Source organism: Pan paniscus, chromosome 2 (genome assembly GCF_029289425.2).
Source record: "Pan paniscus chromosome 2, NHGRI_mPanPan1-v2.0_pri, whole genome shotgun sequence".
Classification (NCBI taxonomy): domain Eukaryota; kingdom Metazoa; phylum Chordata; class Mammalia; order Primates; family Hominidae; genus Pan; species Pan paniscus.
In genome coordinates, this window is record NC_085926.1 from 118,196,755 (window position 1) to 118,223,033 (window position 26,279).

Sequence of the window (26,279 nt, forward strand, 5' to 3'; positions counted from 1 at the left end):
TTAATCCAATCATCTGTTTTTGGACACTTAGATGGATTCTATGACTTTACTACTGTGAACAGTGCTGTGATAAACATAAGACTGCACATTTTTTAAAAAGTGGATTTTCTATGTTTTCATATAGATTCCCACTTTTTTATTCTGAATAAAGATTCTTTGATGATATATGCATTGTGAATACATTGTCCCAGTCTATGGCTTGCCTTTTTCCTTAGTGATGTCCTTAATGAACAGAAGTTCTCAATTTCTAATGTAGAGCTTTTTTTTTTTTCAATTTAGACAGGGTCTTCCTCTGTCACCCAGGCTGGAGTGCAATGGCGTGATCTCCCCTCACTGTGACCTCTGCCTCCCAGGCTCCAGTGATCCTCCCACCTCAGCCTCTAGAGTAGCTGGGACCACAGGCATGCACCACCATGCCTGGCTGTATTTTTGTATTTTTAGCAGAGACGGCATTTTGCCATGTTGCCCAGGCTGGTCCTGAACGAATGTAGAGCAATTTAACAATATTTTCCCTTATGAATAATACTTGTTGTGTTCTGTTTAACATGTTTTCATGTCCCTAGTTCATAAAGATACTCTCTTCTATGACTTTCCTGAAGTTTTTTTGTTTTCCATTTCAGTAGTTCACCTGGAAGTAATTTTGTTGAGGTGGATTCAGGTTGCACTTTTTTCTCCATGTGGATAGCCAACTGACCCTGCACCATTTATTGAAAAGCATCTACATATCCTTGACTCTTTCTGGATTCTCTCTATTCTGTTCTATTGATCTATTTGTCTCTCCTTGCTCCAATACCATATTTAGCAGGTTTTAATTACTAGCTTTATAGTAAATATTGATATCCAGAAGAAGAAATCCTCTCACTTTGTCCTTTTTTTTTTTTTTTTTTAGGCAGAGTTTCACTCTTATCATCCACGCTGGAGTGCAATGGTGCCATCTCGGCTTACTGCAACCTCTGCCTCCTGGGTTCAAGTGATTCTCCTGCCTCAGCCTCCAAAGTAGCTAGGATTACAAGCGCCCCCCACCATGCCCGGCAAATTTTTGTATTTTTAGTAGAGAGGGTGTTTCGCCATGTTGGCCAGGCTGGTCTTGAACTCCCGACCTCATGTGATCTGCCCGCCTTGGCCTCCAAAAGTGCTGGGATTACAGGCGTGAGCCACCGCGCCCAGCTTGTCCTTTTCTTTCCAGCCTATTTTTAGCCCTTTGAATTTCCGTATAAATTTGAGATTTAGCTTGTCAAGTTTCACACACAGATATGCAAGTTGTTGGAATTTCTATTGCATCGAACCTATATATCAATCTGGGGAGAAATGATATTTTTACAATATTAAGTCTTCTGATCAATAAATATAGAATTTAATTCCTCTCAAAATATTTTATGATTTTCTATATAGAGATAATGCATATCTTTTCCTACTGTATTAGCCAGGATTCAAAAAGAGATATATGGATGTGTCACAGGCAGTTGAGTTATGCAATTTTGGGAGCTGTTTAAGCAGTCTCTGTAAGGCTGTTGTCTCCACATCTGATGCTAGAGCTTGAAGTCTACAAGGCAGGCAGTCAGGAGGGAAAATCAAGAGATTAGAGCATGCTCACACCCCTGTGAAGAGACTGAAACCCATGTCAGTTATTGTTGCCTCTGATCTAGGTAATGAGAATATCCTGCAGAAGCTGTGGCCCTTTGTCGTGGAGCTAATCACACACACCTGGCCCAGGGGCCTGACAAGTTAATGGAGGGTCCAGGGGAAGGTAGAGCAATTGCATGTCCAGCTCTGCTTCACCCCAGTAGGTGGATCAGCAGGTTCGCAACAATGTGTGTGCTATAAGATGGCTGGAACTTCCCTTAGCTTTCCAAATCTAGAAAGAATCTCCTTTGTGGTCAGAAAACATACAAGAAAGAGAATTCTAGGAAATGTAGTTTGGCCTAGTCAAGTTGATACACTAGAAAGCCGTCACAAATAGGATTTTATATTTTTTATGCTGTTTTAAATGATCTAAAAAATTTGTTTAAATGTTACATAAAATGGTGTTTACACATAGACCTTTCATCCAACAACTCTGCTGAACTTATTATGATATACTCAAGTACACAGTGTGTTCTTTCCATACGTAGTTTCAAATTTTCAGTTTTCTTAAATTAGAGGATTTTGTTTGTTTTATACTTGTTTTCTTTCCTTGCTTTTCTTTTTCAGGAACTCTTATTATTGATAAATTGATCTTCTTTGCCTATTTTCAATATTTGTTGTTTTCTTTCAAAACTTTTTAAAAATCTTTTTTTATTCCATTTAAAAAATTTTCTTCCTACCTTTTATTTATGTTAAAGAATTATGTTGTATTCATTTGTTGTTGAGTTCCTTCTAGATCAGCCTTCATTTTTAGATGTTTATTTCTAATTTTTTCTTGAATTGTCTCATTTCTGAGCTTCCTAATTTGATTTACGTTGCTTTTCTATGTCTTATATGACTTCTTCAATGTCTTTGAATGCACCTGAAATAGTACATTAGGGTCTCAATCTATTTTCAATCATATCTTTTTGGCATGCTTTCATTGTCTGCAGATATTCCCCTTATTCTCTTTCTTAGGTTAATAATGTTGTGTTGGATTTGGCCTTGACATTTTCCTGCTGTAGATTTTTGTGGGTGTGAATTTAGTTTTTATGTGATTTTAAAAAGACATTTGGTTCAGATAGCTTCTCTAACTTCACATGGTTCCTTTGCTATATTGTATTAATATGGTGTTAAAAAATACTCTGGCTTGCTTTCCAAGAAGATTTCCTGACTCTGATATGCTTTCATTTGGATATTCCTCTTCCTTCTTCATCTGTATTGTCTTCATTCTGCTCAATTTTGAGCTCAATACTCCCCACAGTTTCTCTTCTTCATGAGATCTTATCTTGGAAGGGAGCCCCACCAGATCAGTCTAGAAATTTCACAGCAGCTAGACTGCTGCATTCCTTTTAGACCTTCCAGAGGTGGATCCCTTGCACTCACCCCTTATTAAGTTTCAGCTGCTGATCTCAAATTGCCCCACCCATGCTTTCCAGTGAATACCTTTGGGCTATTTTGAGTTCTCTGTTCTCAGGTCTGTCAGATGTCCATTGCCTCTCTCTTATTTCTCCTACGTAGACACAAATAACAGAGCTCTTGTGGCTGTGGGTGGTCTTTCCCCAACCGGTTATATTTTGAGGCTCATAAGAATACCTCATCATCTAATTTTCTTGTAAATGGATTTTATTTTGTTGCCCGTGAGTTTTGTGTCTTCTATCTAGTTGCTCTGTTTTTATGTGGAGATTCAGGAATATCTAAAACCTATGCTACTACTGCCACTATCACCTTCCCAAAATTATTTGTCTCTTTTTAAGTCTAAATAATTTATCTGAACACTTTTGAATTCTCTACACATATAATCAAGTGTACAACGTACATACACATAAGTTGTGTTCTCTACTCATAAAATCAAGTGTTGTATGTGTAAATAATGTGTTTTCCTCCTTTCCAATCTTTAATCTGGATTATCTGATAGTCCCTTTTTGCTCCAGTTTTTATTTTGCGGTCCACGCTCTCTTCAAGTGTGTACAAGGAATGTCATCAGCAGTAATTACTTGTTACTTGCAGAACCAAATTTCTCTTGGCTTAGATAAAGAAGGGAACTGCCCCTTGAGGCAGTCTCTACTGCATATTGCCAAATTATGGCATCCCTGTGGCAAAGAATGCAGAGCATAGGAAGAATCCATGTGCACGGTGCTCTGCTAGGGAGCCCTCGCTTAGGAAGAGATGGCGTTAGTGCTCACCCACCAGACATGAGCAGAGGAGAAACAAAGAGGACTCCCCCACACATTTCCAGGGTTTCTTGAATTCCACTTTTACCCATTAATGTACATGAATTGAGGCACTCCAAGGAGCATGACTTTATTTAAGGTAGTGCCATAGATATCTCTTTTAAAATTTAAAGGTCTATTCTCAATGCAGCAGCAGATTTCCTATTAGATGTAAGCAAGGTGTGCCATTTCACAGCTCCCAATCCTGCAATGGCTCCCCATAACAGAGTAAAAGCCAAAGTCATTACACTGTCCTATGTGACCTTACGTGATGTGGCACCCATTACCTTGCTGATCTTATCTACTCCTGTTCTCTGCCTAATCTACTCTGCTCCAGTCACACTGGCCTCCTTGCTTTCCCTTGAACACTACAGACGTTTCCATCCCTGGCCCTTTGCATTATTTGTTCCTTCTGCCTGGAATGGTTTTTACCTAATGACTTGTTTTTTTATGCCTTTCAAGTCTATTCTCAAATGTTACTTCCTCAGTGAGGCCTTCCTTGGTCAAATGATCTTGAATAGCAACTACCACTCTGACAGTCCCCATTCACTGTCCCTGTTTTACTTTTCTTCTCTGATCACTAACATCCCGAATAGTTTACAATTTATTTTATGTCCTGCCTATTCCCCCTCCAGGAAAGCAAAGTCCACGAGGGTAGTGATTTTGCCTACTTTGTTCTTTGATGTAACCCCAGCACCTAGAACAGTATCTGAAACATTGCTGGCCAATTCAATAAATATTTATTGAAACAATAGGTATATTTGTGAGAATCTGACTATGAGAAGGCCTTCTAAAAGTACAGAACTCTGTGGCTGATAGCGCTTCAAAAGCAGACGGCTTTTCATGGCATACTAAGATTGAAATGAAAGTTGAGAATGAAGGGTCACCACCAGGATGGCTGGGAATCCGGGGCTCTGGACGTCATGCTTTGGGCTCCTAGAGGGAGTAACCATCAAGAAAGAGAGAGAATAATAATAAAAAGCAACTGCTTACCTAGGGCACAATTTTTACATAGAGTTGACATTATCTTAAACAGTTAAAGAATGAAAACAATAATCTTCTAAGAACTGACCTTTATCATCATAGTCTACTATATTCTAGGCCAGTTAATTTGTTCATTCGGGAAACAGTGTGCAGTCCAGGCACAATGGAAACACAAAGATGAATAAACTCAAGGAGCTCACTGTATGGTAAGGGAGACAGAGCCCCGCTTCTCTCAACCTAGTAAGTGCCATCAGCTGTGATGGAGTAATGACAGCCATGACTATTTGTAACAGTAGGTGCACAAAGGAAGGTGTGACCACTTCATCTAGGGCTGATATTGATATAGGCCTGACTGCAGGATGGACAGACAGCATCAGAAGACTGTGCAGAAACTATTCCTATGCATTAACTTTTAACCTACCTCATTAACTTCTGCTGACCCACTCGTACTCCATCTGGCAGCCAGTACTCAAGAAAGACCTCATTCCTGTTCATAGTTCTATATATTTTCACCTCATTTCTGCTTTGCACTTTTTTCCTGCACCATTCCTACATACCAGTGGCTTTTTTTTTTTTTTTCTGAGACAGGGTCTCACTCTGTCACTCAGGTTGGAGTACAGTGGCATGATCTCGGCTCACTGCAACCTCCGCCTCCCAGGTTCAAGTGATTCTCCTGCCTCAGCCTCCTGAGTACTGGGATTACATGCATGTGCCACCATGGCCAGCTAATTTTTATATTTTTCGTAGAGACAGGGTTTTGCCATGTTGGCCAGGCTGGTCTTGAACTCCTGGCCTCAAGTGATCTGCACGCCTTGGCCTCCCAAAGTGCTGGGATTATAGGTGTGAGCCATCGCGCTTGGCCACCAATGGCTTTTGATCTCATGATACACCTCCTATTTTTGGCTCTATGCCCAATCCTCTGGAATTGATGATCAATACAATATTTTCCTTCTATGAACCTTAGCTTCCTTTTTGGTCAAGGCCTTGCAGGATCTGCTCCTGGTCACTCTGCCTCATTCAGTCCTTGGCCCTGCAACACTAGCCCCAGATTATGCTGTATGGCTGGTAATTATTCTAGGCCTGACTAGCTCCCCTTCTTCCTTCTTGGCCAATAACCATCAAACCAGGGATTATAAAGAAGATCCCAGAAATTCTAATAGTGTATGACAGTGTGCAAACTTTCTTTTAGCCAAAAAAATCAGTACTGCTTTCTTTTATTCCCAATCACCTTCCCTTCAGCTCCAATTTCTCAAACCACAAAGAGAACAGAATCGATATGAAAGCAGCACAGCTCCTATACCTGCAGCAAGGCATTATTTTTTAAATGCTATTAAAAAAACCACCAGAATGTACTTTTTGGTTTCCTCATGTTTTTGCACCCAGGTGATGCATTTGAAGCTCCCAGGAACCCTTAAATCATATTTTATACATTATGCTGAGCATTGTAGGTGTTTAGTTCACTAAATATTTACTGTTGATATTGATAGAGAAACCTCACTTGGATGCTAATGTAAGGCTTTCAGGAATGCAAGAATAAAGAAAAGATGAGTATAACTCTTCTCCATAGCATGGAGACCTTGAGGCCTTTTACAAAAATGGAAAATGATGTGAAATCTGGGAAGTCAGAGAGATTCTGAGAAGGGTATAACAATAATACCAAGAACCATGACTCATGTAGTATGTTGGAATTTCTGAAGGCAAAGAAGACAAACTCAGCAGGGTACATGAAAGTATGTAACTCAACTCTGCCAGGTGCAGCTCAAAGGGCCTGCATGAGGACCCTAACTGGGAAGGAAGTTGTAGTGGAGTGAGAAGACCACAGGGACATATTTCAGCCATTCACTGGTGTCTGTGTCTCTGACTGTCATGCTAGCCCAGGATGCAGGCAGAAGTGGCAGGTGCCTCCATGCACAGTCCCTAGTGTTGGAGGCAAACCTACCAGGGGCCCTGAGCAGCTCTGTGCATTCTTGTCAGGTATGCCAAGAAGCAAGGCTCTGACTGCTCTTTATCCAGGCCATTTCTCAGGGTTGTGTTTGTAATGAGCAACCTTGAGGGATCAGGTAACATCTTCCCCTAGACAAAGAACAGGCTTGTTACAACTCACTATAAAAGCAGTGGACTTACCAGGCTCAGGATTCCTCTCCTTAAATGGTAGCCCACTGTGTGTGTGCAAACATCCATAAACATCCATTATGGGACTTTCATTCCCCTCATGGCACGTGGGGCATGGAAACCAGTAAAAGCTCAATGTTAAGTTCTGATTACTGCTTTTGCCATGAGTAATCAAGTGTTTTTTCTCTGACCCAAGAGTCTCATGTCTTTAGCTAACATCCATCAAACATTACCAGGCTAACTTGTTAACTTGCATGTAAGGTAAAAGCTCATACCCTACACAATTCTTGTTACTCTACCTTCTTGATTTCATAGGCAATAAAATCCCAGATACTGCTGTGGAAATGCCACCTTTAACCCTGAGAAGTAGCAATATGTAAATAACAGCTACCATCTATGATCATTATCACAAGTGATATTGAAATAAGGTCTCAGAATAAAAGACAGTCCTTTTATTTACTTTTGAACTTATAAACTTTGAACAAGTTTAGCTTCATGCAGAACTTACAACAACGCCCTTATTTTGTGAATTTCAGAGGAGGCACCAGACGTGCTTCCCTTTGGGCCTGAAATATCTCCTTCGTTCTAAGAGTTAAGTTATTATGGTCCTTATTAAGCTGCATGAGGAATCTAGGAAAAACAAAACATTCTCCCATATCAATTATTAGTATTGGCTGAGCATGGTGGCTCACTCCTGTAATCCCAGCACTTTGGGAGGCTGAGGTGGGCAGATCACTTGAGGTCAGGAGTTCGAGACCAGCCTGCCCAACATGGCGAAAACCCGTCTCTACTAAAAATATTTTTTTAAATCATAATAAAATCATCAGTATCAGGCAAAGTCATCAGATAGGTTTTAGGACACCTAGCAAGGTCCTTTTAAATGAACACTAATAAAAATCAATTAATTAATTAATTAAAAAAAAGAAAACGAACACTAGGTATGGTGTATTTTGTTCTCCATGAGAACCTGCTCAGAAAAATAAGAATGTATAATAGTTTTACTAGCTTTATTAAGGTATAACTGGCACACAATTTAAAGTGCATGACATATTTAAAGTACATGATTTGATAAGTTTTGATATATGTATGCACCTGTGAAATACCATAATCAAGGTAAAAACATATCCATCACCCCAAAAAGCTTCCACATGCCCCTCTGTCATCCTCCTTTCCTGACTCTTTGCCAACCCTACTCATCCACAGGCAACGACTGATCTGCTTCTGTCACTACAGATTAGTTAACAATAGATTAGTTTAGTTTTTTAGAACTTTGTGGAATTGGATTTACATAGCATGTAGTCATTTTGCCTGGCTTCTTTCATTCAGTGTAATTATTTTGAGATTCATCTTTGTTCTTCCAAGTATCAATAATTCATGTTTTAAATTGCTGAGCAGGATTCTATTGTATGGATATACTACAATTTGTTTAGCCATTCACTTGCTAATGGGTATTTGTGCTATTTCCAGTTTTTGGCTATTACAAAGAAAGTTGCTATGAACATTGGCGTACAAGTCTTTATATGGACATGCAGTTTCATTTCTCTTGGGTAAAAACCTAAGAGTGGCATAGCTAGATCACATCATAGGTATATGCTGAACTTTTAAAGAAACTGCCATGGCCGGGCGCGGTGGCTCATGCCTGCAATGCTAGCACTTTGAGAGGCCAAGACAGGCAGATTGCTTGAGCCCAGGAGTTTGAGACCAACCTGAGGAACATAGCAAAACTCTATTTCTATAAAAAAAAATCAGCCAGGAATGGAATAAATAAATAAATAATCTCCCAGACTGCCTTCCAAAGTGAAGTGGTTGGACCAAATTATGTTCTCATCAGCAGTGTGTGCCAACATGGGATTTACTCAGTCTTTTTAATTTTAGCCATTCTAATGAGTGTGTAGTGGTATTTTAATGTAGTTTTAATTTGCATTTCCTTAATGAGTAATGGTATTGGACATCTTTTCATATGCTTATTTGTCATCCATATATCTTCTTTGGTGAAGTATCTGTTGAAATCTTTTACCCATTTTAAAATATTGAATTGTTTTCTTATTACAATAGTCCCCCTTATCTAAGGGGGGATACATTCCAAGACCCCCAGTGGATGCCTGAAACCATGGATAGTACTGAGCCCCATATATACTGATTTTTCCTATACATATATACCTATAATAAAGTTTAATTTATAAATTAGGCACAGTAAGGAATTGGCAACCATAACTAATAATAAAACAATTATGTATTAGTCTGTTCTCACACTGCTATAAAGGTACTACATGAGACTGAATAATTTATAAAGAAAAACAGGTTTAATTGACTCACAGTTCCGCATGGCTGGGGAGGCCTCAGGAAACTTACAATAATGGCGGAAGGCAAAGGGGAAGCAAGACACACTTTCACAAGGTGGCAGGAGAGAGAGAGTGTGCAGGGGAAAGGGCCAGACACTTAACAAACAACCAGATCTTGTGAGAACTCCCTCACTATCATGAGAACAGCATGAAGGAAACTGCCCCCATCACCCAATCACCTTCCACCAGGTCCCTCCCTTGACATGTGAGGATTACAATTTGAGATGAGATTTGGGTGGGGACACAGAGCCAAACCATACCAAATTATAACAATATGTCAGCATCACTACTCTTGAACTTTGGGGCCACCACAAAATAAGGGTTACTTGAACACAAAGCACTTCAATACCATGACAGGCAATCTGATAACCAAGATGGCTACTAAGAGACTAACAGGCAGGTAGTGTATATGGCATGGATATGTTGGACAAAAGGAGTATTTGTGTCCTGGGTGGGCCAGAGTGGAACAGCATGAGATTTCACCAAGCTCCTCAGAAAGGTGTACAATTTAAAACCTATGAATTGGTTATTTCTGGAATATTCCATTTAATATTTTCAGGCCATGGTTGACCACAGGTAACTGAAACCATGGAAAGCAAAACCACAGATAAGGGAGCACCACTGTATTGCGTTTTTTTTTTTTTCTTTTTTTTTTGAGATGGAGTTTCACTGTTGTCACCCAGGCTGGAGTGCAATGGAGCAATCTTGGCTCACTGCAACCTCTGCTTCCTGAGTTCAAGCAATTCTCCTGCCTCAGCCTCCTGAGTAGCTACGATTTACAGGTGCCTCCACCACGCATGGCTCATTTTTTTTTGTATTTTTAGTAGAGACGGGGTTTCACCATGTTGGCCAGGCTGGTCTTGAACTCCTGACCTCAGGTGATCCACCCACCTCAACCTCCTAAAGTGCTGGGATTACAGGCGTGAGCCACCACACCCAGCCAGATATATGATTTCAAATATTTTATTCTAGTCTGTGGCTTTTTCTCATTCTCTTAAGATTCTCTTTGAAAGAGAAGATGTTCTTAATGATTAAAAAGTCTAATTCATCAGTGTTTTCTTTTATGGACCATGCTTTTGGTATTGTACCTAAGAAATATTTGCTTATTCCAAGGTCACAAAATTTTTTTTATATGTTTTCTTTTATAAACTTTACAGGTTTAGGTTTTATAAATAGGTCTGTGATCCATTTTGAGTTAATTTCTTAATATGGTGTAACATGTAGCTAGATCAAAGTTCATTTTTGCATATGGATATACATTTGTTCCAGCAGTATTTGCTGAAAAGACTGTCCCTTCTCCACTGAATTGCCTTTGTACCTTTGTTGGAAATCAGTTGACCATATACATGTGGATTTATTTCTGTAGTCTATTCTGTTCTGTTGATGAATATGTCTATCTTTGCCCAGTACCAAACTGTCTGCATTACTGTTAGTTTTGTAATATGTCTTGAAATCAGGTGGTCCTAGTCTTCCAACTTCATTCTTTTTAAAAATTGTTTTGTCTATTCTAGGTCCTTCATATTTTCACATGAATTTTATAATCAGTTTGTCAATTTATACAAAAAAAGGAAATGTGACTGTTATTGGATTAAGTCTATAAATCAACTAGGGAAGAACTGACATTTAAACAATATTGAGTCTTCCAACCCAGCAACACAATGTATCTCCATTTATTTAGATTTTTAAAAATTCTCTTAGCAATGTTTTAAAGTTTTCAGTGTACAGGCATTTCACATTGTTTGTTAGGTTATCCCTAAATATTTCATCTATTTGATGCTGTTGTAAATGGTATTGCTTTTAATTTCACTTTTTCAATTATTTGTTGTTAGTATATGGAAATACAGTTGAGTGTTGTACATTGATCTTGTATCCTGCAACCTTGCTAAACTCATGTATTAGTTCTAGTAGTTTTGTTTTGTTTAGAGATAGGGTCTGGCTCTGTCACCCAGTTTGGAGTGCAGTGGCACAATCTTAGCTCACTGTAGCCTCAAACTCCTGGATTCAAGCAATCCTCCCACCTCAGCCTTCTAAGTGTCTGGGTCTAAAGCTATGCACCACCACACCCAGCTAATTTTTTAATTTTTTATAGAGACAAGGTCTCACTCTGTGCCCAGGCTGGTTTTGAACTCCTGACCTCAAGTGATCCTTCTGTCTCAGCTTCCCAAAGTGGTGGGATTACACTTTGGGTGGGTGAGCTACCATGCCTGCCCTGTTTCTTCCTTTTAAATGTTTCACTGGATTTTCTACATAGGTGATCAGGTCATCTGAGGGTAAAAATCTTTTCATTCTTACTTTTTTTAAAAAGTAGGTGACTTTTGTTTATTTTTCTTACCTTATTGCACTGGCTAAAACTTCCAGTGTTGAATAGAAGTCGTGAGAGTGGATATCTTGTCTTCTTTCTGATCCTAATGGGAAAGGATTCGGTCTTTTACCATTAAAAATGATGTTAGGTATAGGTTTTTTTTATAGATGCACATTATCAGGTTGAGGAAGTTCTCTTCTTTTTAAAATTTTTTTAACTTTTAAGTTCCAGGGTACCTGTGCAGGTTTGTTACATAGGTAAACATGTGCCAGGTGGTTTGCTGCACAGATCAACCCATCACCTAGGTATTAAGCCCAGCATCCATTAGTTGTTCTTCCTTATGCTCTCCCTCCCCCAACCTTCCCCAACAGGCCCCAGTGTGTGTTGTTCTCCCCATATGTGTCTATGTGTTCTCATAGTTCAGCTCCCACTTGTAAGTGAGAACATGTGGTGTTTGGTTTTCTGTTCCTGCATTAGTTTGCTCCATCCAGGTCCCTGCAAAGGACATGATCTTATTCCTTTTTATGGCTGCATAGTATTCCATGGTATATATGTACCACATTTTCTTTATCCAGTCTATCATTGATGGGCATTTGGGTTGATTCCATGTCTCTGTTATTGTGAATAGTCCTGCAGTGAAGTTATGCATGCATGTATCTTTATAATAGAATGATTTATATTCCTGGGTATATACCCTGTAATAAGATTGCTGGGTCAAATGGTATTTCTGATTCTAGATCTTTGAGGAATTGCCACACTGCCTTCCACAATGGTTGAACTAATTTACATTCCCATCAACAGTGTAAATGCATTCCTTTTTCTCCACAACCTCACCAGCATCTGTTGTTTCTTGACTTTTTAGTAATCACCATTCTGACTGGCAAGAGATGGTATCTCATCATGGGTTATTTCATTTTATTTTATTTTCATTTTTGAGACATTGTCTCACTCTGTCACCCAGGCTGGAGTGCAGATCTCGGCTCATTGCAACCTCTGCCTCCTGGGTTCAAGCAATACCTGGGTCCAAGCAATTCTTGTGCCTCAGCCTCCTGAGTAGCTGGAATTACAGGTGCTCACCACCATGCTTAGCTAATTTTTGTATTTTTAGTAGAGACAAGGTTTGCCATGTTGGCCAGGCTAGTCTTGAACTCCTGACCTCAAGTGACCCACCCACCTCTTATTGTGGTTTTGATTTGCATTTCTCTTATGATCTGTGATGTTGAGCTTTTTTTCATGTTTGTTGGCTGCATGTATGTCTTCTTTTGAGAAGTGACTGTTCATGCCCTTTGCCCACTTTTTAATGGGGTTATTTTTTTCTTGTAAATTTGTTGAAGTTCCTTGTAGATTCTGGATATTATACCTTTGTCAGATGGATAGATTGCAAAAATTTTCTCCCATTCTGCAGGTTGTCTGTTCACTCTGATGACAGTTTCTTTTGCTGTGCAGAAGCTCTTTAATTAGATCCCATTTGCCAATTTTTGGTTTTGTTGCAATTGCTTTTGGCATTTTCATCATGAAATGTCTATGTCCTGAATGGTATTGCCTAGATTTTCGTCTAGGGATTTTACAGTTTTGCGTTTTACATTTAAGTCTTTAATCCATCTTGAGTTAATTTTTGTATACGGTGTAAGGAAGGGGTCCACTTTCAATTTTCCACATATGGCTAGCCAGTTTTTGCAGCACCATTTATTAAATAGGGAGTCCTTTCCCCATTGCTCATTTTTGTCAGATTTGTTGAATATCAGATGTTTGTAGGTGTGTGGTCTTATTTCTGAGTTCTCTATTCTGTTCCATTGGTCTATGTATCTGTTTTTGTACCAGTACCATGAGGTTTTGTTTACCGTAGCCTTGTACTATAGTTTGATGTCAGGTAGCATGATGCCTCCAGCTTTATTCTTTTTGCTTAGAATCCTAAGCAAAAAGATATTGGGGCCATTGGGGCTCTTTTTTGGTTCCATATGAATTTTATAATAGTTTTTTCTAATTCTGTGAAGAATGCCAATGGTAGTTTAATGGGAATAGCATTCAATCTATAAATTTCTTTGGGCCATATGGCCATTTTCACAATATTGATTCTACCTATCCATGAGCATGAAATGTTTTTCCATTTGCTTGTGTCCTCTCTGATTTCCTTGAGCAGTGGTTTGCAGTTCTCCTTGAAGAGGCCCTGCACTTCTCTTGTTAGCTGTATTCCTAGGTATTTTATTCTTTGTAGCAACTGTGAATGGGAGTTCATTCATGATTTGGCTCTCTGCTTGCCTGTTGTTGGTTTATAGGAATGCTAGCAATTTTTGCACATTGATTTTGTATCCTGAGACTTTGCTGAAGTTGCTTATCAGCTTAAGAAGCTTTTGGGCTGAGAGGATGGGGTTTTCTAGACATAGGATCATGTCATCTGCAAACAAAGACAGTTTGACTTCTTCTCTTCCTATTTAAATACACTTTATTTCTTTCTCTTGCCTGATTGCCCTGGCCAGAACTTCCAATACTAGGTTGAATAAAAGTGGTGAGAGACGCCATCCTTGTCTTGTGCCAGTTTTCAGGGGGAATGCTTCCAGCTTTTGCCTACTTAGTATGATACTGGCTGTGGGTTTGTCATAGATAGTTCTTGTTATTTTTAGGTATATTCCTCAATACTTAGTTTATTGAGAGTTTACTGAAGAGATGTTGAACTTTATCAAAGGCCTTTTCTGTGTCTATCGAGATAATCATGTGGTTTATGTGATGAGTTACATTTATTGATTTGCATATGTTGAACCAACCTTGAATCTCAGGGATGAAGTCAACTTGATCGTGGTGGATAAGCTTTTTGATGTGCTGCTGGATTTGGGTTGCCAGTATTTTATTGAGGATTTTTGTATTGATGTTCATCAGGGATATTTGTCCGAGGTTTTGTTTTTTTATTGTGTCTCTGCCAGGTTTTGGTATCAGGATGATGCTGGTCTCATAGAATGAGTTAGGGAGGAGTCCCTCCTTTTCAATTGTTTGAAATAGTGTCAGAAGAAATGGTACCAGCTCCTCTTTGTACCTCTGGTAGAATTTAGCTGTAAATTCGTCTGTTCCTGGGCTTTTTTTGGTTGCTAGGCTATTTGTTACTGCCTGAATTTCAGAACTCATTATTGATCTATTCAGGGATTCCATTTCTTCCTGGTTCAGTCTTGGGCAAGTGTTTGTGCCCAGGAATTTACCCATTCCTTCTAGATTTTCTAGTTTATGTGCATAGAGGTGTTTATAGCATTCTCTGATGGTTGTTTGTATCTGTGAGGTCAGTGGTGATATCCCCCCTATCATTTGTCATTGTGTCTATTTGATTCTTCTCTTTCTTCTTTATTAGTTTAGGTAACAGCCTATTTTATTAACTTTTTTTTTCAAAAAAAATCAGCTCCTGGATTTGTTGGTTTTTTGAAATTTTTTTTTTTGTGTGTCTCTATCTCCTTCAGTTCCACTCCAATCTTGGTTATTTCTTGTCTTCTGCTAGCTTTGGGATTTGTTTGCTCTTGGTTGTCTAGTTTTTTTAGTTGTGATGTTAGGTTGTTGATTTGAGATCTTTCTAGCTTTTTGATGTGGGCATTTAGTGCTATAAATTTCTCTCAACACAGCTTTAGCTGTGTCCCAGAGATTCTGGTACACTGTCTCTTTGTTGTCACTAGTTTCAAGGAACTTCTTGACTTCTGCCTTAATTTCATTATTCACCCAGGAGTCATTCAGGAGCAGGTTGTTCATTTCCATGTAGTTGTATGGTTTTGAGTGAATTTCTTATTCTTGAGTTCTAATTTGATTGTGCTGTGGTTGGAGAGACTGTTTGTTATGATTTCAGTTCTTTTGCATTTGCTGAGGAGTGTTTTACTTCTGATTATATGATCAATTTTAGAGTGCCATGTGGCTATGAAAAGAATGTATATTCTGTTGTTTTTGGGTGGAGAGTTCTGTAGATAACTATCAGGTCCATTCAATCTAGAGTTTAGTTCAGGTCCTGAATATCTTTGTTAATTTTCTGTCTCAATGATCTGTCTAATATTGTCAGTGGAGTGTTAAAGTCTTTCACTATTATTGTGTGGGAGTCTAAGTCTCTTTGTAGGGCTCTAAGAACTTGCTTTATGAGTCTGGTTGTTCCTATATTAGGTGCATATGTATTTAGGATACTTAGCGCTACTTGTTGAATTGAGCCTTTTACCATTATGGAATGCCCTTGTCTATTTTATCTTTGTTGGTTTAAAGTCTGTTTTGTCAGAAACTAGGACTGCAACCCTTGCTTTTTTCTGTTTTCCGTTTGCTTGGTAAATTTTCCTCCATTCCTTTATTTTGAACCTATGTGTGTCTCTGCACTTGAGATGGGTCTCTGGAAGACAGCATCTGGGTGTTTGCTGATGCTGACGGGTCTTTGCTCTTTGGCCAGCTTGCCATTCTCTGTCTTTTAATTGGGGCATTTAGCCCATTTACATTTAAGGTTAGTGTTGTTATGTGTGAATTTCATCCTGTCATCATGACGCTAGCTGTTTATTTTGCCAACTTGCTTATGTGGTTCCTTCATAGTGTCACTGGTCTGTGTACTTCAGTGTGTTTTTGTAGTGGCTGGTAAGTTTTTTCTTTCCATATTTAGTGCTTCCTGCAGGAGCACTTGCAGGGCAGTCCTGGTTGTAACAATTCCCTCAGCATTTGCTTATCTGAAAAGGATCTTATTTCTTCTTCACTTATGAAGCTTAATTTGGCCTGATATGAAATTCTGGGTTGGAAATTCTTTTCTTTAAGAATGTTGAGGCCGGGCACAGTGGCTCACGCCTGTAATCCCAGCACTTTGGGAGGCCGAGGTGGGCAGATCACGAGGTCAGGAGATCGAGACCATCCTAGCTAACACAGTGAAACCCCGTCTCTACTAAAAATACAAAAAATTAGCTGGGCGCGGTGGCGGGTGCCTGTAGTCCCAGCTATTCGGGAGGCTGAGGCAGGAGAATGGCGTGAACCCGGGAGGCGGAGCTTGCAGTGAGCTGAGATCGCGCCACTGCACTCCAGCCTGGGTGACAGAGCGAGACTCAGTCTCAAAAAAACAAAAAATAAAAAAAATGTTGAATATTGGCCTCCAGTTTCTTTGGCTTCTAGGATTTCTGCTGAGAGGTCCACTGTTAGTCTGATGGGCTTCCCTTTGTAGATGACCTGGCCTTTCTCTCTGGCTGCCCTTAACATTTTTTCTTTCATTTTGACCTTGGGTAATCTGACGATTATGTGTTTTGGGGTTGATCTTCTTGTGGAGTATCTTAGTGGGGTTCTCCACATTTCCTGAATTTGAATGTTGGCCTGTCTTGCTAGATTGGCGAGGTTCTCCTGGATGACATTATGAAGTATGTTTTCCAATTTGGTTCCATTCTCCCCGTCTCTTTCAGGTACTCCAATCAGTTGTAGGTTTGGTCTTTTTACGTAATCCCATATTTCTTGGAGGTTTTGTTTGTTTTCATTCTTTTTTCTCTATTCTTGTCTGCCTGTCTTATTTCAGAAAGACAGTTTTCAAGCTCTGAGATTCTTTCTGCTGCTTGGTCTACTCAGCTATAGACACTAGTGATTGGATTGTGAAGTTCTCACGTTGTGTTTCTCAGCTCTATTAGGTGTCTTATGTTCCTCTCTAAACTGGCTATTCTGGTTATCAGCTCCTGTAATGTTTTATCATGATTCTTAGCTTCTTTGCATTGGGTTAGAACATGCTCCTTTAGCTCAGCAAAGTTCGTTATTACCCTCATTCTGAAGGCTACTTCTGTCAATTCAGCCATCTCAGTCTCAGCCCAGTTCTGTGCCCTTGCTGGAGAGGTATTACAATCATTTGGAGAAGAGGCACTCTAGCTTTTTGAGTTTTCAGCATTTTTGCATTGATTCTTTCTTATCTTTGTGGGCTTATCTACCTTCAGTCTTTGAGGTTGCTGACATTTCAATGGGTTTTTTTGGGGGTCTTTTTTGTTTATGTTGTTGTTGCTGCTTTCTGTTTTTCTTTTAACAGTCAGGCTCCTCTTCTGCAGGGCTGCTGTGGTTTGCTAGTGGTCCACCCCAGACCCTAATCACCTGGGTCCCTTCTGCACCTGGAGGTATCACGATCACCAGCAAAGGGTGCAAAACAGCAAAGATGGCTGCCTGCTCCAAACTGACGCTGGCCCAAACACTCCTGTAAGAGGTGTCTGGGGATCCCTTTGGGAGTTCTCACCCAGTCAGGAGGAATGGGATCAGGGATCTGCCTCAAGAAGCAGTCTGGCTGCCCCTTGGGGGACTGGGTGCACTGCACTGGGGGGGATCCCCTTTTGTCCAGACTGCCCAGACTCTCCAGAGCCAGCAGGCAGGAAAGGCTAAGTTGGCTGAACCACAGAGACTGTGGCCACCCCTCCCCTGAGGGGCTCTGTCCCAGAGAGATCAGAGTTCTGTCCATAAAACCCTGGCTGGAGTTGCTGAAATTCTCACAAGGAGGTCCTGCCCAGTGAGGGGGGATGGATCGGGGTCCCACTTAAAGAAGCAGTCTGGCCACAATCTGCCACAGCAGCTGTGCTGCGCAATGGGGAGGAAGTTCTGTTCTATGCTGTTTGTTGAGACTTTATCAGAAATTGATGTTGAAGTTTGTCAAAAAATTTTTCTGTATCTACTGAGATGATCATATAGTTTTCTTTTTTAGTTGGTAAATGTCATGAGTTATTGGTCAATCTTTAGATATTAAACAAAGCTTGCATTCCAGGGATAAACCTCACGTTGTCGCAATGATGTATTCTCTTTTTAACATTTGGTGATACTCAATTTGTTAAAATTTTGTTTAAAATTTTGAATCTATGTTTATAGGACATATTAGCCTATAGCTTTCCTCCTCCCTTCTTCTTCTTCTTCTTCCTCTTCCTCTTCTTCTTCTCCTCCTTCTTCTCCTTCTCCTCCTCCTCCTTCTTCTCCTTCTTCTTCTTCCTATTCAATTTTGAAATCAGGGTAATGCTGCCCTCATAGAATGAGTTGGGAATTACTTCTTTATTTTCAGTTTTTTTAGAAGAGTTTGAAGTTGAACTGGTAATATTTCTAAGTCACAGCTTAGTTGGGTGCCTGTGGCTCAGGTTTTCACATAAGAATACAGTCAAGGTGTCACAAGAATACAGTCAAGGTGTCACCTGTTTCAAAGTTCACTGACATGGCTGTTAGCAAGCCCCAGGTACTTGCTGGCTGCAGGCTGGAAACATCAGTTCCTTGCCAATGGGGGCCTCTTTACAGGACAGCTTATAACACAACAGCTGGCCTCCCACAGAGTGGGAGTTAGTGGGACAATGAGAGAGATCTAAGGTGGAAGCCACAGTTTTTGTGAACTAATGCCAAAAGCGACATCTCACTAAAAAGCAAGTTAGTAAGTTCACCTCATACTCAAGGAGAGAAGACTTCATAGGAGTGTGACTACAAGGAGGTGGGAATCATCGAAGAACATCTTAGAGGCTATCTACCATAGTTGTTTACAACATTACCTTATCCGTCATATCTACAGAATCTATAGTGATGTCACCTCTCCCATTCCTTATTTGGGTAATTGTATCTTATTTCTTTTTTTTCTGATCACTTTGGCTAGAGGTTGATCAGTTTTACTTATCTTCATAGCTTTTGGCTTTACTGACTTTTTTTTCCTATTGTTTTCTGTTTCCTATTTTATTTTCTAACCTGATCTTTATTATTTCCTTTCTTCTACTTACTTTGGGTCTCATTTGCTCTTTTTTTCTGTTTGTAAGGTGGAAGATGAGGTCATGGATTTGAGACATTTCTTCTTTTCTAATATGGGGTTTAGTTCTCTAGATTTCCCCCTAATACTGCTTTAGTGGCATCCAACAAATCTAGGTTGTATTTTCATTTTAATTCTGGTCAATATTTTCTAGTTTTCCTTTTGATTTCTTTTTTGACCATGGATTAAAGTGTTCTATGTAGTTTCTAAATATTTCAGGATTTTCCAGAGATCTTTCTGTTATTGATTTCCATTTTAATTTCATTGTCAGAAAACATAGTTTATATGACTTGAATCCTTTAATTTTTTTTTTTTTTTTTTGAGACAGAGTCTTGCTCTGTTACCCAGGCTGGAGTGCAGTGGCATGATCTCAGCTCACTACAACCTCTGCCTCCCGGGTTCTCCTGCCTCAGCCTCCCAAGTAGCTGGGACTACAGGTGCATGCCACCACACCCATCTAATTTTTGCATTTTTAGTGGAGTTGGGTTTTCACCATGTTGGCCAGGCTGGTCTCAAACTCCTGACCTCTGGTGATCTATCCGCCTCAGCTTCCCAAAGTGCTGGGATCACAGGCATGAGCCACTGCACCCGGCTTGAACCCTTTTAAATTTAATGAGACTTTTTCTATGGCCCAGAATATGATATATCTTGGTAAATGTTCCATGTGTACTTCAAAAGAATATGTATTCTGCTGTTGTTGGGTGAAAGGTAATATAAATGTCAATTGGGTCAAGTTGGTTGATAGTGTTCAAGTTTTCTTTATCTTTACTGGTTTTTGAAATTTTTATAAAAATTCAATATCTGCAACTGGATTTAAATATTTTTATATTATTTTTATTGTGTTAAAATATTTTTCTTCCTCTCCTTTCTTGCATGTACACACACATGAATACTCACACACACAGTCCCAAATTTAGAGACCACAGAATTGTAACGAAATAAAGCATCTGATTGTGATGCTGCATCTTTTAACAAATGTATTGTTCAATAAAACACTTTTGAAACTGGGTTATTTTATCTTTCCTTGTCTGACCTTGTAAGCCACTTAATTGTAAAATGTGTTTCTATTCACAATACCTCTTAATATTTTATTCTTTATGCCAAGTCATGCTCCCACTGCAAACAAAACAGGCAGCAAAATATTTAATAGAGTGAAAGAAATATAAGGGTTTCTAGTATAATGCTGTTTACAGGTGTTCCTGTTTTAACAGGATATATAAATACTTGATAAACCTTGTATTCTGCAAAATTATATGTAAAAATAATAGACTGTGGGGAAAATAGGATGGGGTCATAACACTCAAAACAGTTAACTTTGTAACAAGAGTATTAATAAAATATTAATTATTCCAACTAAAACACTACCACCCAGTAAATGTCCACTAGCATTTGTACCCAGGATCAAAGTCAACTTCTACAGTCTTAAATCTCAAGACACAGGTCCTCAGGGGCATTCATCTCCAATAGATAACATTGTCAAAAAATTAAAAATCTGCTCTGGATCTGTGCTTTCTTTAACAATCAACTGAAGTTTTTAAACATAAGGCAAATGTCTTCTCCACTTCTTCATCTACTCCTACAGCCTCATCTTGTAGGGAAGACACAAGTTCTTAAGCCATTAAGCCAGACACTACTTGCCCCAAGGGAAGGAACTGCCAAGCTTAAAGCTTCCTTTACTAGCTGTGAGAAAGCTTGCCCCTGAATGTTTAAATTATTGATTTGCTGGGGGAAAAGTAACATATGAATCAATGACATAATTTTCTTATTACCAACTGGGTAATACCAATTGAGTATTACTTTGCATTATAGAAACATGTTACAGCTGAAAAGACTGTACTCCATAGTTCTCTAACCTTGAAATGCATGATTTTCCCAGTCATTTTGTTGGCAGCAGCCACCGTTGGGATTTAAATCTCTTTCCTCCCAGGATCACTGGATGCATATTTACTGAGCACCTATTATATCCCAGAGTCTGTTCTAAATGCTGGAGACACAGTGGTGGGCACAAGAGGACAGGCAAAGTCCCTGTGTTCACAGAATTCCATTCTGGTAGGGGATACAGACAATCAACAGGTAAATCAACAAATATGGTAATAGCAGACTATGCTTGCTATAAGGAACATAAAACAGGCTGATAGGATATGGAATGAGATGAGGGGGTGATCATGGGTAGGGATACTACTTTAGATAGGATGATCAGGAAAGGTGTCTCTGAAGAGGTGACACTGGAGCCAAGACCTACAAGATGAGAAGGAACTAGTCATGGGAATATCTGAGGAGGACTTCCAGGCAGAGGGAACAGTACAGGAACAGTAAGTACAAAAGCCTTGAGATGGGAGTCAGCGTAGTGTGCTTGAGGAACAGAATGAAAAGTGGCTGAGGCAGTCTCTGGGGTATACTCTAGTTGGAGTGCCACATATCACCACCATGCTGAGGCTGACCCAACAACCAATCACTGCTGCTTAACAATTCCACGTCCTCCATGCCTAACATGGCAAAACAGCATCGCAAAATGCAACTGACCAATTCTCATCTGAGTGTCAAATCCACAGGCAATGGAGCACGACATGCTTGGTCACCACACAGGGTAAGGCTGGAGTGGGGCTAGACGAGTTTGGCTGGTTTGAGGAAGTTGTTAATTTCTGATTGTGGGCTCCATCTAGAAGTCAGCTGTGGGCTAAGGAGAGGGCTGGAGCAGGGCTTCTCATGAGGCACCCTGGGACGGCTGTGGTAGGATGAGGGTACAGTGTTGGGGTGGGAGAGATGGGATGGGCCCTGAGGAAGGATGAAATTGCATCCAAGGCAAGGTGCTATAAGTCCCTTCAGAAAAAAGTCACCATTTTGCTTCTTTTGCGAATCCTGGGAGCCATACTTACCCTGATGAGCTGATGACTTTCTAGTCAGCCAGAATTATCTAGCAAATAGCCAGGTAGCAGTGCTTCACTGCTTTTGCAGAAACCCTAACTCACCCAGACTGGTTCTGCTGTGCTGTCCTCAAGTTTTTGTGTTGTTTTGGAATCCTCTACATGGTCTTCATTTTAAATACAGATACCTCATCTTCTCAGAAGGATTGTACCTCCATTATAGAGAGAGACTCTTCATTCTCTTCTTTGGATACCCTTGCAGTAGTTAGCACAATACCGACCTAGATCTTTCCCCTTCTCAACAGGTAGACTATTTCAGAGGGAATGTCTCATGTGGTTTAATCCTGTAGTGGGAGACCAGATAGTGGCTTGTGCTGCCAAAAGATACTAACATTTGGGGTTTCATGATTGAGCTATGTGTGATGAGAAACTGGGCTGCTTACCTGTTCTTCCTGCAGCGAATTGTAAAGGCAAGAAAGAAAAGTATCAGCAGAAGTCCACAGCTGAGAAAAGTCCAAACAATACCCAAGAGGACAGGAGATAATGAAGAGATGGTCTTACTGCTGTGGTGGGAAGATGTCTGAGGACAGAATAAGGAGGAGCTGTTAGGAATGAAGGATCTTCTATAGGTCAAAAACAAACTGCCTCATCGTCACCAAGTGCTGGGAAATATGTATCCTGCATGAGCAGTTTCTCCTCCCACTCCTCCCCTTCCTCATCCCCCTTTCCCTCCACCTCCTCCTCCCCAACACCACCACCACCACATACATCTGAGCAGCCCTGGCATCCTGTGGCTGCTCACTTACAATTGTTGTCTTGCAGAGATCATGAAGGGGTCTCCGATCCAGCTCCTGGCCAGGAAAACTGTCACACAATTCAGAGCAGTTTATTTCAGGCTCCATGTCACCACATGCCCCTGTTGGTGTGTGCTTATTCACAGTCTTGGTTACCCACTGGTAGGGATGTAGATCTTTGACTAAGACACAAGAGCAACTCAAATCTTTTCTTCAGAGGCCCCATTTTGGAGCTGGCTGCAGGCTCAGAATCCAGAGTGAACAACTCATTCAGGTAGAAGCAAAGGGTTATTTCGCTAGGCTCCTTCATCAGACATCCTTCAACTGGTCGCCCTCCAAAATCAGACATCCTTCAACTGGTCCCCTGCTGCGAGTGCATGCCATGTGAGTCAAGAGTGGACATCTTAGTAACCATCAGGCTACACAAGGTGATGATTCTGGTTAACCACCAGATGGCAGTCACTGTTCGAGTACCCTCACTCTGGTTCCTGAAGAAAGGAAACCAATTAAACCTGTTAAAGGCATGTACACACACACACACGCACACATACACACGTAAATGGTTTATTACAGAGGTTTTAAAATATCATCTATTTTAATTATATAGTTATATTTTATTATACACTTTATTATATATATTACAAAGGTATCAAATATCATATATTTAAATCAACATATTTTAAGCCATTATAGTAAATAATATTTTTAAAACAAAGATAAAGCATATCTAACATTTTCTGCAGTTTCTTTTCAGATCCTTTTTATGGCCCAGTACTGTAAAGACCTTAGCTTAGACTTGTGAGCCACATTTTTCTTTTTTCCATACTGGGAAACCCAGTGCCCTCCCAAGATCTTTCTATGCAGCTCATGGCTTAAGTTCTGTCTGATCCTGGATGGTGCTGGGCTCAGGTGCCCCATGCTGTCTCCACACATGATCTGTCGGTCACTCTAGCTCTTGTTCTCTCTAGCTCTTGTTCTCTATGTCCAGTCGGCTGGGGTCAAAGAAAGGTACCCAAGCTGCCTGCAAGAGTCTTTGTGTGTTTGTATTTAAACTGTGAGACTAACAGGCGTGAGATAGACTACTCAGGCAATAGGGAAAGAAACTGGGGAGCTCTAGGAACTCCTGCAGAGTGAGTGGCTGGCCAGAGGATGGTGTTATTTCTCTCAGAAGATCCTTGCAATATGAATAATGTGATCTAAAGAGAAGCTCAGCCTTGTGGAACAAAGACAGAAAGGCAAAAAGGCTCAAATTAGCACCAGTAGAAAAGATAGCCATATCCCTAATTCTTTAAAGCAATCAATCCCTTAATAGAGAAAATAGATTTGAAATTTTACCAGTGGTAATCTAAAAGAGGCTGCCACTTCTGCTTTGTGTTTTTTAAACAGCTTAGCACAGTTTTCTTTGATTGTGGAGGAAAATTGGACAAGGCAAAAATATCCATTACTATTATCTCAATAGCCACTGAACACAGGGCCCATGTTTAAGCCAGAACAACAGTGACAGGTGGAGAGTGCCATCTTTGGAGTCTGTGTGCTTAGGCACAAACAATATAGCACCAGGTGCTGACCATTCATTGGCCTCTCATATGTTCCTGAATTATTTACCAGGTTTATTACAATGAAATCCCAAGAGAACTAAAAGCCACTATCTCCCATCAAGGCATTTAAATTATTGCACATTCTAGTCAGATTATTGAATGCAAAATTAAGAAGCAAATATAAAAACCTATTTGCATTCTAATTTAGTTGAGATTTTAATTGCTAGAAAGATATTTTTTCTTTTCTTTTTTTTTAAAGTTAGAGATTTCCTATTGTGCCTTCTAGCACAGAACCATACTGCAAAACACAGGGAGGACTATTACAACATGATGGATTAGAAGAAAATGTATTTTTCCTATATTGCCCTTTTAATCATAGTGGCAAATAAGTACACTTATATTTGAACCATTATTCATTCAATGTTTATATATTATTATATCATTTGGAAGAAGTGTATATGTATATGTATGGGTGTATATATACATAAAACCTCATTTTGTCCTCACTACAGTGTTTTGTGATGTAAACACCATTCCTCATTTTCAAATAAGTAAACTGAAAAGCAGAGAAGAAGAAAACCCTGCTCCAAATCTGCAGAGGCAAGAATCCCAGGAGTTTACATTCCAAGGTCAATGTCATCCCAGTATACACTCCACATGGTGCAGACACTCTGGACTAACTTCTTCCAAGAAGATACCAAGGGGCCTCTTGGGTTTCTTCAGCTTTAGTTCCCAGAGGTGCACTTCTGTGGGCTCCCTAGAGCTTGGCATGCCATAGTGCCTCTTTACCAGTAGTTCTCAACTATGCAATTTTGCACCTTTAGGGGACATTTGGCAATTCTGGAGACATCTGTGGTTGTCAAAATTAAGAGAAGGATGCTATTCACATCTAGTAGGTAGATGCCAAGGATGCTGCTAAACATACTATAATTCACAGGATGGTCTGAACAACAAAGAATTATCTGGCCCCAAATGTCAACAGTGCTAAGGTTGAGAAACCCTGGTCAACACTGTGCACCCCAGGTGGGCTGACAATCTTAAACTTAAATTATCTTTGAGGGATTCTGTAAATATGATGGGGTTGTCCATCTGAGCCTAAAGTCCTCGGGGATGCAACTCTGACTTGGAATAAATTTCTGAGCACATTCTAGAGGTACCCTTGGATAAGCTAAACTCACTGGCGTGGAACCCTGAATGCTAGGCCCCTCTTCAGTCCATGGATATCCAGTGTAGAAATTTTATATACCGTGATATTGGGCTCCTACATGGGACAGGCATTAAACTGCAAACTTGGCACACATTCACAGAGATTCACACAAGAGGAGCTGATGAAACAATGAAGGGCTCAATCATTGAAAGGAAAGAGTTGAATAGTTTCAAAAAGTGTTTAGTGATTGGGAAAGTGGGTGGGGAGTTATCAGAGAGGGTAATGGTAAGACATCTGACCACAAGATATATACAGAGTCGAAGGCACAAAGGGAAGGGTCTTCCAGGCCCCTCCAAAAGCTACCTTCCCCCTGTACCCTCACAACTAAGTCTCTAGGGAGAAACTGTTTATGTCATAGACAGTAGTAGACCCAAGGCCATGTGTGGTAGTGTTTGCAATTTACTTGACAGAGATTACAGAATCCTTCCCAGTGATTAGGATCAGGAAAACAGACACTATCCCCAAGTGCAAGATGGTCATTTGCAAGTTCACCCCTCTGTACAGGCCCATATCTTTCTCACAAAATCTCTATTCTTCTATACGTAATTTATGACCAGTCATACAAATACTGTCTTTTAACAAGTTGTTTTGGTTGTTTTGCAGTTGGTAG

General features: G+C 40.0%; 1 protein-coding gene across 3 annotated transcripts in view; it reads right to left on the minus strand.

Moving 5' to 3' along the window:
- Positions 1–26,279, minus strand: part of GPR156 (G protein-coupled receptor 156) — a 132,984-nt gene that overhangs the window by 68,504 nt on the left and 38,201 nt on the right. For all 3 annotated transcript variants that reach the window (XR_008624849.1, XM_055110335.2, XM_003825161.5), the window contains exons 2-3: positions 22,937–23,412; positions 22,574–22,710 (exon numbers count right to left, since the gene is read on the minus strand). Coding sequence is in view for 2 of the 3 variants with exons in the window: in XM_055110335.2 (XP_054966310.1) it covers positions 22,574–22,710; positions 22,937–23,032 (233 nt within the window). In the remaining variant the exon portion in view is untranslated. The remainder of the gene's footprint in view (positions 1–22,573; positions 22,711–22,936; positions 23,413–26,279) is intronic.